Genomic DNA, 14055 nt, shown 5'->3' on the forward strand with positions numbered 1-14055 from the left:
AAAAATGTATAAAATTCTGTTAGGAAATTGTACTTAGTGTTTGTATTAATATTTGATGTATTTATAATGAATGTATTTAATTTTGTGTGAAAATATATGGACGTACATTTTGTATGCATATATGCATATGTGTGTGTGTGTATATATATATATATCTATATATATATATCTATATATATATATATATATATATATATATATATATATATATGTGTGTGTGTGTGTGTGTGCGTGTGTGTATGTCTATATATGTGTATATACATGTGTTCATATATTTATATATTAACGGAGTCATTTATCTGTATAATAAAAGTATTACAGTTGTATGTATATATTGTTATGAATGAATTTGTATTTAACAGGGGTATTGTTCACAGGCTGAACAGCATTTCTTTTCAGTGTGTTTGCTATTTTAAAAAAACTGGTTTTGTGGTGAAGTATTCACTTACGGATGTAATTAATGTAATTGGGAAAGTTTAATTGATTTATTGTTGGTTAGGATTGGTATATAAAGGGACATATTTGGAATTTGAAAATGTTCCAACAGAAGGCGAGAAGCCGAGGTACCAGAACTGATGTAATAAAGAACAGCATGTCCTGTCAGTGGATCTCCTTGTCTTTTTTTGATGTGGTTTGAAAATGTGGCTATTTTATGTTTTTGTAAAGTTCTATTAATGTCACAGACGAGGTTGAGACCTTGAGTGCAGGTTGTGGGAGTGGAGTATGACTTATGGATATGCAGCAACTCCATCAAGGCTGAGTCTGAGACAGCCTTGTATGCCAAACACAGGTCACGTCTGAGCAGTCTGTACAAGGCAGAGTAGAGGGACATGCCTTTTAGCCTATCTGTATAGGTTACATGTTTGAGACCCTGGAATTTCCTAGTCAGGAACCTCTGTGGTCTCTCCAACTGCTAGTACATCTGCTTGGAAAGGTACATGCCAAAGGGGGAATTTACTCGATAATGGGTCTGATAAGGGAGGAGTACAGGGATGTTAAGACCTCCTTGCTCCTGGATGAAATACCTTTACTTATGAGATGGGCCATGTAGAATGCCTTCCCTACAATGGAGGCAACTTGGTGGTCAAAAGTCAGGTTGCTATCAACCTGGGTACCCAAGTCCCTCACAACTGATTGCATGTTTAGTACGTTGCTATTAATGTGATAATTAGTGGGGACACCATTTTTCCCAAAAGGGATACTGATCCATTTCTTGGCATTCAGTTTGCGGCCATGTTTCTGGCACCAGTCATTAGTTTGGGTAAGGCTCTCTTCATAGGTTCATAGGTAGGTACTAGGCTATTGGCCCTAGGGCCTACATAAGCCTAGCCAAAAAGGTACCCTGGTTTTCACCACCCAAGAAAATAATTTTCCTGTGCCCCTGTCAAGCAGAGCCACAGAAGTGATCCGCAGGGTGAATTACCTATTTCCCATCCAGTCAAGATTTCTCTTGAAGAGTGCTAATGAGGAGCTTTGTTTGATATAGATAGGTAGTTTGTTCCAGAGTATGGGAAGTCTCTGGGACAAGAATCTATCCCTCCAGCATGTTCTGTTTATTGTGGTGACAAGGTTTAGGTCTCTAGAGCATGTAGCTCGGAGGGATTGGGATTTCTTTAAGTGGAGCATGTCCAACAGCTCTGGGTTTGACATAGCTTTGTATGGTAGGCAGAGATCGCTTCTGAGTAGGCGATATGCGACGGAGTAAAGCTGGAGTTTTTTGAGATGGTCTATGTAGGGGATCTGTTTGAGGACAGTAATCCTCTTGGTGAGGTATTTCTGTGGCCTTTCCAGTTATTGTAGATGTCTTGCGAGGTACATACCAAAAGGGGCATTGTATTCTATAATGGGTCTAATGAGTGATGAGTAGAGGGGAACAATGACCTCTTTTTTCCTGGATGAGAAACTTTTGTGATGAGGTGTGCCATGTAGAAGGATTTCCTGACTACTGTGGTGATGTGATTATCAAAGGAGAGACTACTGTCCACCTGTGTCCCAAGGTGTCTTATCACACTTTTGGTGTTGTGGTAGCTCATGGGTACAGAGTTTTTACCAAAGGGGAAGATAATGCACTTTTTGGCATTGAGCTTGAAGCCATGACTTTGACACCAGGCATCTGTCTCAGTGAGGCCCTTTTGTAGGATATCCACATCGTTAGGAGTTTCAATCATGGCTCCTAGTTTGCAGCCATCTGTGAACTTCGTCAGCCAAATACCTTCTGTGTTAGCCTGTACTTCAGAAAAGTAGATACCAAACAGGAGAGGACCCAGGACTGAACCCTGTGGTACTCTACTTGTCACTGGTCTGAAGTCGGATTTGGAGTCTGCTACTTTCACATTGTGGGTTCTGTCAGTGAGCCAGTTGGCAACCCATTTTGTGACATAGGGATTTATACCTAGTTTAGTGAGTTTATCTATAATTCCAGAGTGGGGGGTGGTGTCAAAAGCCTTGGTGAGATCTAGATAGGCTGTGTGAGCCACCTTACCCTCATCTATGGCTTTGGTGACTGCTTCAAAGAAGTCTATCAGGTTTAGGAGACATGATCTGCCTTTCACAAACCCAAACTGGGTGGGGTCCAGAGTTTGGAGATTACCAATGTCTTTGTCTGTAAGTTTCATGATGATACATTCCATGGCCTTGAAGATCAGGCTCGTTAGGCTAATGGGGCGGTAGTTCCCAGGGTCCGTGGTGGTTCCCCCTTTCTGGAGTTGGATAGCCATTGCTGTGCGCTATTCAGTGGGCACAAAGCCTGAGGTGAGGCTATAATTGAACATGGTGCTTAGGTGGGGTGCCAGTTCATTCTGTATTTCATGTAGAACGCAGCCTGAGATGTTGTCAGATCCCATGGATGCTGTGTTCTTGGCTTTGGAAAGTGTGGTTTTACCTGTGCAGCCGTGATTACAGGAACTTTGCATTCTTCCTGTCTAGAGAAGGGCCCTTTAGGGGGTGAGATGGGGGTAAAGTTAGCACTGAACCTATCTGCCAGGATGTTGGCAATATCACTTGGTTCTGTATATTTAGTGCCATTGTGCTGTAACTCAGAGCAGATCTGAGTGTTGCCATTGAGATTTTTGACATAGCTATAGAATGCTTTGTGGTTGTCTTTAGAATCAGTGATGATTTTGTGTTTTTAGCTAGCTTTAGAGGATATTATGAGGAATTTCAGCTTCTTACTGAGGCTGACCAGGGAGTTTCTCCAGTCATGGGATTTTACTATTTTTTTTGCAACAGTTTCTTTCTTCTGTTGTAGAGTTTGTTTATGACAGGGGACCACCAGATTGGCTTCCTTTTTTTGGAGGATAGCATCTTGGTTCTGTTAGGGATAACATGATCCATGCACTCGTGTAAGTGCTTATAAAGTGCATTTGTGTAGGATTCAGCAGTTGTACCTCTATTGTCCATCTGCATGGGTGTCGTGAAGTTTGCCACTTCTGTCTTAAGAAGTGTGAAGTTGGCTTTGGAGACATTTTTTACAGTGGTTTCCCTAATGGGGGAGGGGGTGGGATGTGGATATCTAGGGTGATTAGCTTGTGGTCAGATCTGTCCAACGAGGAACTGACCTCTGGTGTGGAACACCGGTCATCCATGGTGGTAATAACCAGGTCTAGGGTATTGGTAAAAAACTTTCTTGCACTGTGAAGGACACCAACGAGGAAGAGAAAAGGCAAACACTACTGAAAACTCCTGATGTCCACCACGGCAGTAAAACTTAATAGTAAGATCGTGACTCTGAGGAAGGCTTATTTGCCAAAAGCACTTATCGGAAGACTGAGGACTGCTTGTTTTATGTAATATTCTTTTTATTAAAGTTTTGATTTTTCTATTAAGTTTTACTGCTGTGGCGGACATCAGGAGTTTTCAGTAGGTCTAGGGTATTGCTGCCCCTGGTGGGGGTTTGGATAAGTTGATCCAATGTGTTGGAATTTATGAATTCCAGAAAATGTTGAGCAAAAGAGTTGGTAAGAGTAGTTTTCCCAGTTAATGGTGGGGTATTTGAAATTGCCCATTATTAGGGTGTTGTGTTGTACCCTAATATTTTCCAGTGTATCAAGAAATGAAATTATCAACCCTGCCAGGTCTTGAACCCAGGGGGGCTGTACACCATAATCAGAGCAATGTACCACTACACCATTTGAGCTGTGGATGTTGAACATCTTGGAGGATGTTCACATCAATAGGGAATTTATGACAGTGCCCAGCTTGCATTCATCTGCAAACTTGGTCAGACACAGACCACTTGTTTTGGCTTGCACCTCAGAAAAGTATACCCCAAACAGTAGAGGCCCCAAGACCGATCCTTGGGGTACGCCACTTGTTACAGGTCTACTTCTAGATGTGGCTTCCCCTATTTTGACTGAGTGGGTTCTATCAGTGAGCCAGTTAGCTATTCATCTGGTAACATATGGGTTGATGCCTAGCTAGGAGAGTTTATCTATTATGTCTGAGTGCAGAATAGCATCAAAGGCTTTGGCTAGGTCAAGGTAGATGGTTTGCACTGTCTTCCCCTCATCTATGGCTTTGGTGACTGTTTTGAAGAAGGCGACCAAGTTTAACAGGCATGATCTCCCTTTGATAAAACCAAACTGTGTGGGATCAAGTGTTTGGAGGTTGTCAACGTCCTTGTTAATAAGGTCCATAATAATGTATTCCATGACCTTGCAGGTCAGGCTAGTTAGGCTGATAGGCCTATAACTGCTTGGGTTGGTGGACACTCCATCTTTGTGTAGATGGACAACAGTGGCTGCCCTCCATTCTGCCGGGACAAAGCCGGTACACAGTCTTTGGTTGAATAGGGTGCCTAGTGGTGCTGAGAGTTCTTGCTGAGTTCATGTAGGACACAGCCAGGGATGTTATCAGGTCCCATGGAGGCTGTATTGTTTGCCTTTGACAGGACATTAGTGACCTGCTCCCTGGTGATGGGGGGGAGGCAGGTGCTGGGGATGTCCTGGTTTACTGATGGGAAGACAGGGTGATGAAGTTTTTACTGAACTTGTCTGCCAACAGATTGGTTTTATCTATGGTGTTTGTGTATGTGCTATTCTTGACCACCAGTTCAGAGCAGATTTTGGAGTTACCTTTGAGATTGCGGACATATGCAAAGAAGGCCTTGTGATTTTCCTTAGTGGATGTGGCCAATTTGGACTCGAAGTTAGCCTTAGAAGATTTCACCAGTGACCTTATTTGCTTGTTCAGACAAAAGAAAGATTGCTTCCAACTTGGCACCTGCTCCTTCTTGGTCCTGGACAGCAATTTTTTCCTTTTATCATAGTATGTTTATTGCTGCTGTCCACCAGACAGGTTTACTCTTCCTTGAAGAAAGTGATTTGGTCCTGTCAGGTATTGCTGAATCCATGCAGCTATATAGGTGCTCATATAGTTTTTTGGTGTAGGCTTAGACAGTAGTGCTTGTTCCAGCTTAAGGGATGGTATCTGTGAAGCTGCTTATACCTGCTCACAGGAGGTTGTAGTCAGTTTTGGAAAAGTTTTTTTCTTCGACCCTGGCAAAGGGGGGCATCAGGGGAGAGGGCGACTTTGAAAGTGATTGCATTATGTTTGGATCTTATCAAAGAGGATGGCACTGTAGGGGTGCTACAGTCGCTACTCATGTTGGTTAATACCAGATCCAGGATATTTTCACCTCTTGTGGGGGTGTCGACCAGCTTATTCAATGCATTGGCATTGAAGAAGTCTAGGAATCTCTAGGCGTTCGTGTTTTAGCTAAAATAGGTCTTTCACTCTATGGTGGGGTAGTTAAAGTCACCCAGGATCAGGGAAGAGGCTTGAATCTTGATGGATTCAAGTTAGGCAGATAGGTGGAGTGGGCCTCTTAAGTCAGGGTTGGGGTTCTGTAGCTAGCTATGATTTGAATAGTTTTTTTATCAACAGTTAACTGCACTTGGGGTGCCTCCTGTGCGTCATACTGTTTGACCAGCCTGGAGGTGTGTATGTCTTTGATAAATATTGAAACTCCACTTCTGTTGGCTTTGTAGCCCTCTGTTTGGGCTCTGAAAATATGGAAGGACAAGTAACCTGGTAAGGCTGGGTTGCTCTCTGCAGCTTTGAACCAGGTTTCAATGACTGCACAAATGTCAGCATTTTCCTTGGTGAGGAATGCTTGCAATGAGTGCAGTTTCATGTTAAGACTGCTAGCACTTAGCAGCATGACCTTTAAATTTTGTTTAGAAGAATTTTTCACGTTGTTAATTTTGTGCTCATGACTTTGCCTAAAAAAGGCACTATGGGGGATGCAAGAGCCTTTGTCAGAAACCTGTAGCCCAGGGTAGACAGAAGAAAGCCATCTCTGGCAAAGCATCATGGTCTGTCAGTCATGTCCTTCCAGGCTGTCAGGTATTGGATCCCCTTGGAATGATACCAGAAACTAAGCCAATTGTAAAAGTCAATCCTATTATGCTTGTACTGAGGCATCATTCTGGGTGAAGGTAGGATGCTTCTTAAGGCTAGAGACATACCTGCCTGGGACAGATATTCAGCAAGCTCAAGCATGTTTCTCTTCATATAGTCCAGAGAGGTACATCTCAAGTCATTCACATGAACATGGACTATGACAGAGTCATATCAGTACCTGTTGTTGACAGACTTGAGTGCGTGAGTGATATGATGGATTCTAGCACCTGACAAGCAACTTACTGTGACTTTCCACTTGTCTAACCTGGTGAGGGGCATATCTGTGTGTCTCACAACAGAGTCTCCTGTGACTGGTATATACGGCTTGTGGCTGGGCCTTAGAAGCTGTGAGACACAGGAATCTATACTATGTGTGGTGCTTGGTGTGGTGGGTTGTGATGTTTATGTGTGCTTTTGTCTCAGTGGTCTCTTTTGTTTAGGTATGTTTTTGCTGAGAACCTCTACATAGGTAGGAATGTACTGTACAGGTGTGGGTGGTGTTAGAGATGTGGTGTTTGTGCAGACAACCTTCTCAGTGCCAGATGTACTGGCTTGTGATTGAGACAGCAAGGATTCTATATTCTTAATCTAACTGCATTGCTCACATATTGTGTTCCTAGGTCTAGGTAAGAAGAGGGTCATCTGTGTACATGAGGCAGTTGCTACACTGTCTCAGGATGCCCATTTCAACAAGACTAGCAGGAGAAACCAGAGGAAATTGTCAGTCCATGGTTGTCAGAATCTGTGGAAGTGAGATCAAGGATGGTAGAGTGGGTACTATCAGAATAGTGTACCTATAGGTGTGAGTAGGGCTGGATAAAATCACAGTAGTTACAAGGGAGAGCATCATTTACACAGGAGTGCTTGTAAGGGAAAAAAATGTAACTGAGATACTGCACAATGGATTAAAACAGCGCAGTGGCAGTGTGCAATGAGCAAACAAGTGCAACGCCCTTCAAACACAGGGTTTATATATCAGAAAAGATGGAAGAATTTAGAAACTCAAATTACTACCCAATCATGCTAGCCCCTGCACATTCAACCAATCACTCATGCTAGAGAAGGTCAGGCAGCCCTGTTACTCTCACTAACAGAGAAGACAAGCTCCTACCAGCATACAATGGCTGCTAGAAACACAGAAAACTCAAAAAGCAAAACAACCAGGCCTGGATACAGCAGGCCTCTATCCAGACTATGCTACCCAAGTAGAATACAGAAACCTCAGAAAAAAAGCACAGAAAAGTACAGATAGAGCACTCACAATCAGAAAATACAACTTTCAGTATGAAAAGCAGTTTACAGTTAAGTAATTGCAATTACAGTAATGAAACACTATCTAGCAATACCCCTGCTATGTGTGTACAGGTACCAGTTTTGCCATGTCTGGCCAGTTGCAGTTTGCAAGGTGGACAATTGGCCGGTGAGAATATGGCCTCTCCAAGTCCTGCATTGAAACCATTGTACATTACACCACCTGCTCACCATTGTCTGTCTACAGGGTGACATTCCACAGGCAGAGAGTTCTGTGGTTGGGCAGATTCTGTTGTTATGTGGCCTTGGTCTGTTACCATCAGACAACTGTTGTGTGTGTAGGTGCACCTAACCCCAGTATTCTGCATGTTAGTGTGGACATCCGTATATCCCCACACACATATGCACATGTATATATATATATATATATATATGTGTGTGTGTGTGTGTGTGTGCCACATACTGATAGATATGGCAATCATGTATGAGGGAGATAGGGCGAGACAGATACGTATACATAGCTGTCTGTATGTACAGACATATTTTCACATATCATTTCCTTAGGCAGATGAGGCATCAGACATGGGCTCAAGTTACGCAAGTATAGGAGCATGCCCAGTGTGACTATCAGTACTTACAAGGTGTCTCCAGGCCAGACCTACCTGTAGTCCAGTCCAGGATTTTGTATGTTGCAGCCAGTTGGCTGCTGCACCTGTTTCAACAGTCCATCACCTCCATGATATGTTGTCCACGGCATTCCTCAGCTGTGTGCTGAACGTAATATATGTCTCATACCTATCAACTGTACAGATTGTAATAGATTTTACAGAGTTTTGCGTCATATATATGTTACGTTGTACATAGCATTGTGATTTTCTGGTACATTACTGGCAAATCATTACAGATTGACATTAGGAAATACTGACAGACATTTGAGTTACTGACTCCATACATATCAGGAAACCCATGCTAATGCACAACCTGTTATTTCTGAACTTTCTACATTTTTCTGGCCAGTAGTTAATCCTTCTCCTTATATTTGGGCCTTTGTCCCTCTATAGCTCATGGATTTGTCCAGCTCTCCTGCTCTAAATGGTTGTAGGTATGATGGGGTACATGATGTAACACCACACACAGGGTGGCAGTCTACATACCTCTCGCTCTACATGTTTTTGCAGGATGTCCAGCATTCTGCCCCATATGTCTGCTCTGTTCCTCATACAGTTGTGTTTTTCCAGTAATATACTACATCCTGCTACTAATCTGACCTGTTGCAACCTGCTGTTATTCTAGTCACCTACTAGGTGCCACCTACTAGATGACTCAGAGCATGTATAATGTCTGTAGCTTTGTCCCCCTATCCCCCATTGTCTCTGGCTTTGTCCAGCTTTCTTGCAGTAACAGATTCTGGCATATTGACAGTCTGTGTGACTCCTACCATATGAGTACCTCATATGCGAAAGTTATAGGTCAGCTAGCTTCAAACTAGGTTTAATTCCTCACACTATCAACAGCAGACAGACATACACTGTGACCCCTGCTGTGACCCTTGCCTTTTGTGGAAAATAGAACATTTGGTCAGATTCTTTGTGACAGCCCTGGGATTGTGTGGTCTGCTGACATATCCTTGCAAACATACTGTTACTGCAGTTGTATGGGAACACTAATGTGTTGGGGGTAGGGGACTCTGGCATTGACAGTCGTATGTCTGCCTATGACCCCGCTGTTTGGCATTTCCCTTGCATACTGTAGTGGGTTCTTCAGCCATGTGGCCTAATGCATATTATGGGGCACTTAGTACTGGACAGAGTACCTGTTGTTCCAAGAAGCTGTTAGTTCTCTGCAAGTAGCCCAGCAGCCCACTCTATTCCCTTGCCTACACGCAGCAGGTCCATATATATGCTACTATAGTCTAGTATCCCATACATTTGTTGTAAAGGAGAGTGGTTTACCTTGTGAATGCAGTAGTTGAGAGACCTGTGTTTCAGGGCTGACTCTGTCTGATGCACATAGTATATAGCCAATACATGACTTATCATTTGCCATTTGCTGAAGAGCTGCTTCGATCAATACATGTTCAATGAATGGCTATTCACTGAATAGCCATTTGATGAAATGTCATTGACCCATTTTAGGTACAACAGTACCTTATTTTTTTATATTCAGGTAAGTACTGGCTATACTTAGAGTGGGGTGGAGGAGACGTATACAGTATGGTACATATCCACATTTTAAAAGCAAACGCTAAATGGAGGTTTTCACCAAAGTGCAGCATCTTAAAATCTGTGCTAGTCTGAAATATGACCTTGGGAATTATGTGGATCTATGTCACTTTTCTCAGGAAGAAGCAATAATGCTTCTTCTGTGCTGACTGCAGATGAAATGGCATCTCTTATTTAATGCAACTTATACTTCTAGCCATTAGGTGACTTTCTAATGATCAGTTAGCTAAATTCTCTAACATAAGACCAGTCAAGCCTCTTTACTAAAAATGTATCTCTGGTGGGTAGGCTGTGCACACTGCAATGAGTCACAATGATTCATATATCTCAATGATTGTATTTTTGTGTATGTATGTTAAAGGAAAGGGTAATAGATAAATAATCACCCAGATATTTGGGTTTCTTAACAGTTTAATCTCTTCCTGATGTGGGGAAGTTGCATTACTAGGTTTTGGCTACCAGAGACAGTCTTGGCAATGTATACTAACTTAGCATTAGCCTTCTCAAAATAAACATGTATTATCAATTGAATTTATCTGATAGTGGACTGTGATGTGACAGACATTTACCTATAAGTGAATGCAACAGTATATGATGGCAAGGTCCTCTATATACAGTAAAGGTACTGATGGCTAAAAGGCAAAATATTAAGCTGTTAAGAAGCAGTATGAAAGAGAAGCAGGCTTTATTTTCAAATGTTCAAATGTTCTTTTATCAAAGTGTCTTTTCACTAGTACAAAGTTTATGGAGTTTAATTTGTAAATCTTCAGTTCTTGAAGAAGGACTTGATGTCTCACATTATCAAAAACCTTTATGAAGTCAATGAAAGACACTGATCAATCCTCTATGCATATGCAAATTTATAAATATTGTCAGTTTTAGTAAGGCTTGGGATGTGTTATGTCCTTTAAGTCATGACTCTGGTTATATAATATTCTTAAGTTTATAATGTAGTTTTTAATTTGCATGAAAACAGCCTTTTCAAGAATTTTGGATGGGGAGTAAGGAACTTGGTATGTACAAGCTAACTGTCATGTGGGAACTGATTTGGTAAAGCTTGTGATTACAGGTTGCATCCAATGGTAAGAAAAGAAGCCATATGCCAAGCATATATTAATTACATATGACAAATGGATGGCATTATAAATTCTTAATAGTCTTAGATAAATGTATCTCAGACCCTGACCTAGCTGTATTTTTTAATAATTTATGTAGGAACATTAATTTCTCGTTAATACAGCTATTAAGCAGGTGAAAAAAAATCCACTATCAAATATTGTTGATCAGAATAAAAAAAAAGTATCAAAAATGCAGGGAATTAATGAGTGAAGATGTAGAAGCAACTTTCAGTGCCATTGCAGTATTGTTGATTAAGTAGTGAATATGAGTTTTGCACTATCCTTCCATATTACACAGGTTTATGTATCTCACTTCATACTACCAGTACTCTATGGTTATCTATAATATACACACACACTTGTGTTAGATGGGTTTTATATCCTTACCAAATAGATACAAATATTATTTCTAAGTTAGAAGAGCTTAAAAACATTATCATCTTAATATGATTTATTTCATCTTTTTTAGCTTGCAGACCAAAATTGGCCACATGATATGATGAAGATCCGTGACCTTGTCGAGTGGGGCAATCACCAAATGCCCAGGGTAACTGGAATCAGGGAGAAAGTAAATGCAAGTCAGGCAGTAAACAATGACTATACACACCAGTCATATGACAGAGGCCATCTTAATCCAGTCTGCCATCAATGTAACAGATCAGCCAAAGATGCAACGTTTACCCTCACAAATGCTGCTCCAATGAATTGCTCCCTAAACAGAGGAGGGTGGAGATCTGTGGAATCTGCACGGGAAAACATGAAAAAAGACTGCCATAATGAAACTGCTTACATTATCACCGGGACTTCCTCTACAGTACATGCTCTTAAGCTTCATAACAGAGTGGCTGTGCCTCAGTATGTGTGGTCAGCGATGTGTTGCAAAGCGGTGAATGGAAGCATAATCTCTAATGCTGCAATAGGTGATAATTTGCAATGCATTGTAACTAATGTAACAGTTGCAGTTTGTGAGGCACGATTAAGTCAGTGGTTCAACAGTAAAATTTCACTTTTCCAAGGATTGTGTTGAGTGCAGTAGTCTGTGAAATCAATATACCTTTCCTATTTGCAGCTGGTATTTTTGCCAACAAATCTGTAGCTTACCCTTGATAGCTTTTATGTATGCATAAAATAGTAGCGCCAGAACTCTTACTTCCAAATCAAAATGCATCACCCTAATATGCAACATACAATAATTTCCCTGTGAATCTTGCTACCATTTACGTAAGACAGATTTTCTAAAAATCAGTTTACAGAGCTAAGCTAAAGAGGTGGCCTGTGATATAACACAGAAAAAGCAAGTGTATTAAGATATTTCAAAGGAAAATCCCATCTTTCACACTTTCACATTATCAACTTGATAGACTAGTCATTGTTCTTACTTTGAATAGAAGATATGTGGCCCAGACTTGGCAACATTCACATATACTTTATTTTGGATCACAACAGAAGAGATGAAAACAAAAATACATGTACACACTTCTCAGAACCACTTTTTTTATTATTACTTCATTACTGTTTTTTGGTGTGTGTGTGTGTGTGTGTGTGTGTGTGTGTGTGTGTGTGTGTGTGTGTGTGTGTGTGTGTGTGTGTGTCTGTGTGTCTGTGTGTGTGTGTGTGTGTGTGTGTGTGTGTGTGTGTGTGTGTGTGTGTGTATGTGTGTGTGAAACGCACACATATACCCACAAATATGAGTGAAAAACATCTGCATTTACTGTACTGACCCCATTCCTCAGAATCACACCTCAGCAAATCACCAGAATGGGCTCTACCATTGGTCATGCCAGGAGTAATTATTTGTCTTTCCATAGTTTGGTGGTTGTTTATATGTATGCATTCCAAATGTTGTTGGTAAATCCAGTGTTGAGCATAAAACATCCATTACTGAGAAATTATATAGATTCATAGGTTGATACTAGGCTATCTGCCATAGGGCATTTATAAGCCTAGCCAAAGTGTGTTTGGCTTTCACTACCCTTTTAGATTAGTTGACTGTGCCTATTGTTAGTAGGCCACAGAAGATAGCCCTTTTAAGGTTAGTTTACTGTGCCTCTGTCTAGCAGGGATATAGAAGAGATCCCAGGGGTAAACTTACGGTCTCCCATCCACTCGTCAAGATTTCTCTTGAAGAGGGTCAGTGAGGGGCTCTACCTAACATGGACTGGAATTTTGTTCCAGAGTGAGGGGAGCCTCTGGGATATGAATCTGTCCCTCCAGCATGTCCTATTTATTTCTGTGCTAAGGTTTGAGTCCCTGGAGCGTGTAGCTCTAAGGGATTTGGATTTCCTGATGTGGAGCATGTCCATTAGTTCTGGGTTGGACATGGCTGTATATGTAAGGCACAGATGGCCTCTGAGTAGGCGGTAAGCAACTGAGCAGAGCTGGAGTTGTTTTAGCCAAACTGCATGGGGCATTTGTTTGAGACCCTTGATCCTCTTGGTGAGGTACTTTTGGGGTCTTTCCAGTTGCTGCAGGTGTCGGGTAAGGTACATCCCAAATGGGGCATTGTATTCAATTATGGGCCTGATGAGTGATGAGTAGAGAGGCACAATGACCTTTCTTGATCTGGATGTGAACCCTTTCATGATAAGGTGGGCTTTATAGAAGGTCTTCCTAACCACTTTGGCCACGTGATTGTCAAAGGAGAGATTACTATCAACTTGGGTCCCCAAATCCCTAATTACTTCTTCTGTACTTAATGGATTACCACCTATGTGGTAATTTGTGGGCACTTTGTTTTTCCCATACGGGATGACTATGCACTTTTTGGCATTTAGCTTTAGGCCATGGCTCTGGCACCAGTTATCTGTCACAGTGAGACCCTTTTGGAGGATGCTTGTGTCAGCTGTCAGCTGGAGATTCGATTATGGCACCCAGTTTGCATAGACAGATATATATATATATATATATATATATATATATATATATATATATATATATATATATATATATATATATATTTATTATTTATATATATGTACAGAGATCGAGAACATAATACAGCTGAAATGTAAATCTGTTTTATACAAAAGTACATTCTATTTACATAAGGTCACCAGATGTTC

General features: G+C 41.3%; 1 protein-coding gene across 1 annotated transcript in view; it reads left to right on the forward strand.

The window, feature by feature from the left end:
* The window catches only part of LOC122815832 (endonuclease domain-containing 1 protein-like), a 164054-nt gene extending 151514 nt beyond the window's left edge, over nt 1-12540 (forward strand). The window contains exon 2 of the mRNA XM_044088635.1: nt 11463-12540. Coding sequence (XP_043944570.1) covers nt 11463-12020 — 558 coding nt within the window. The 3' untranslated portion in view covers nt 12021-12540. The remainder of the gene's footprint in view (nt 1-11462) is intronic.
* Nucleotides 12541-14055: the final 1515 nt, after the last annotated feature.

Source organism: Protopterus annectens, chromosome 11.part0 (assembly GCF_019279795.1).
Source record: "Protopterus annectens isolate FY-2018-M chromosome 11.part0, PAN1.0, whole genome shotgun sequence".
NCBI lineage: Eukaryota > Metazoa > Chordata > Ceratodontiformes > Protopteridae > Protopterus > Protopterus annectens.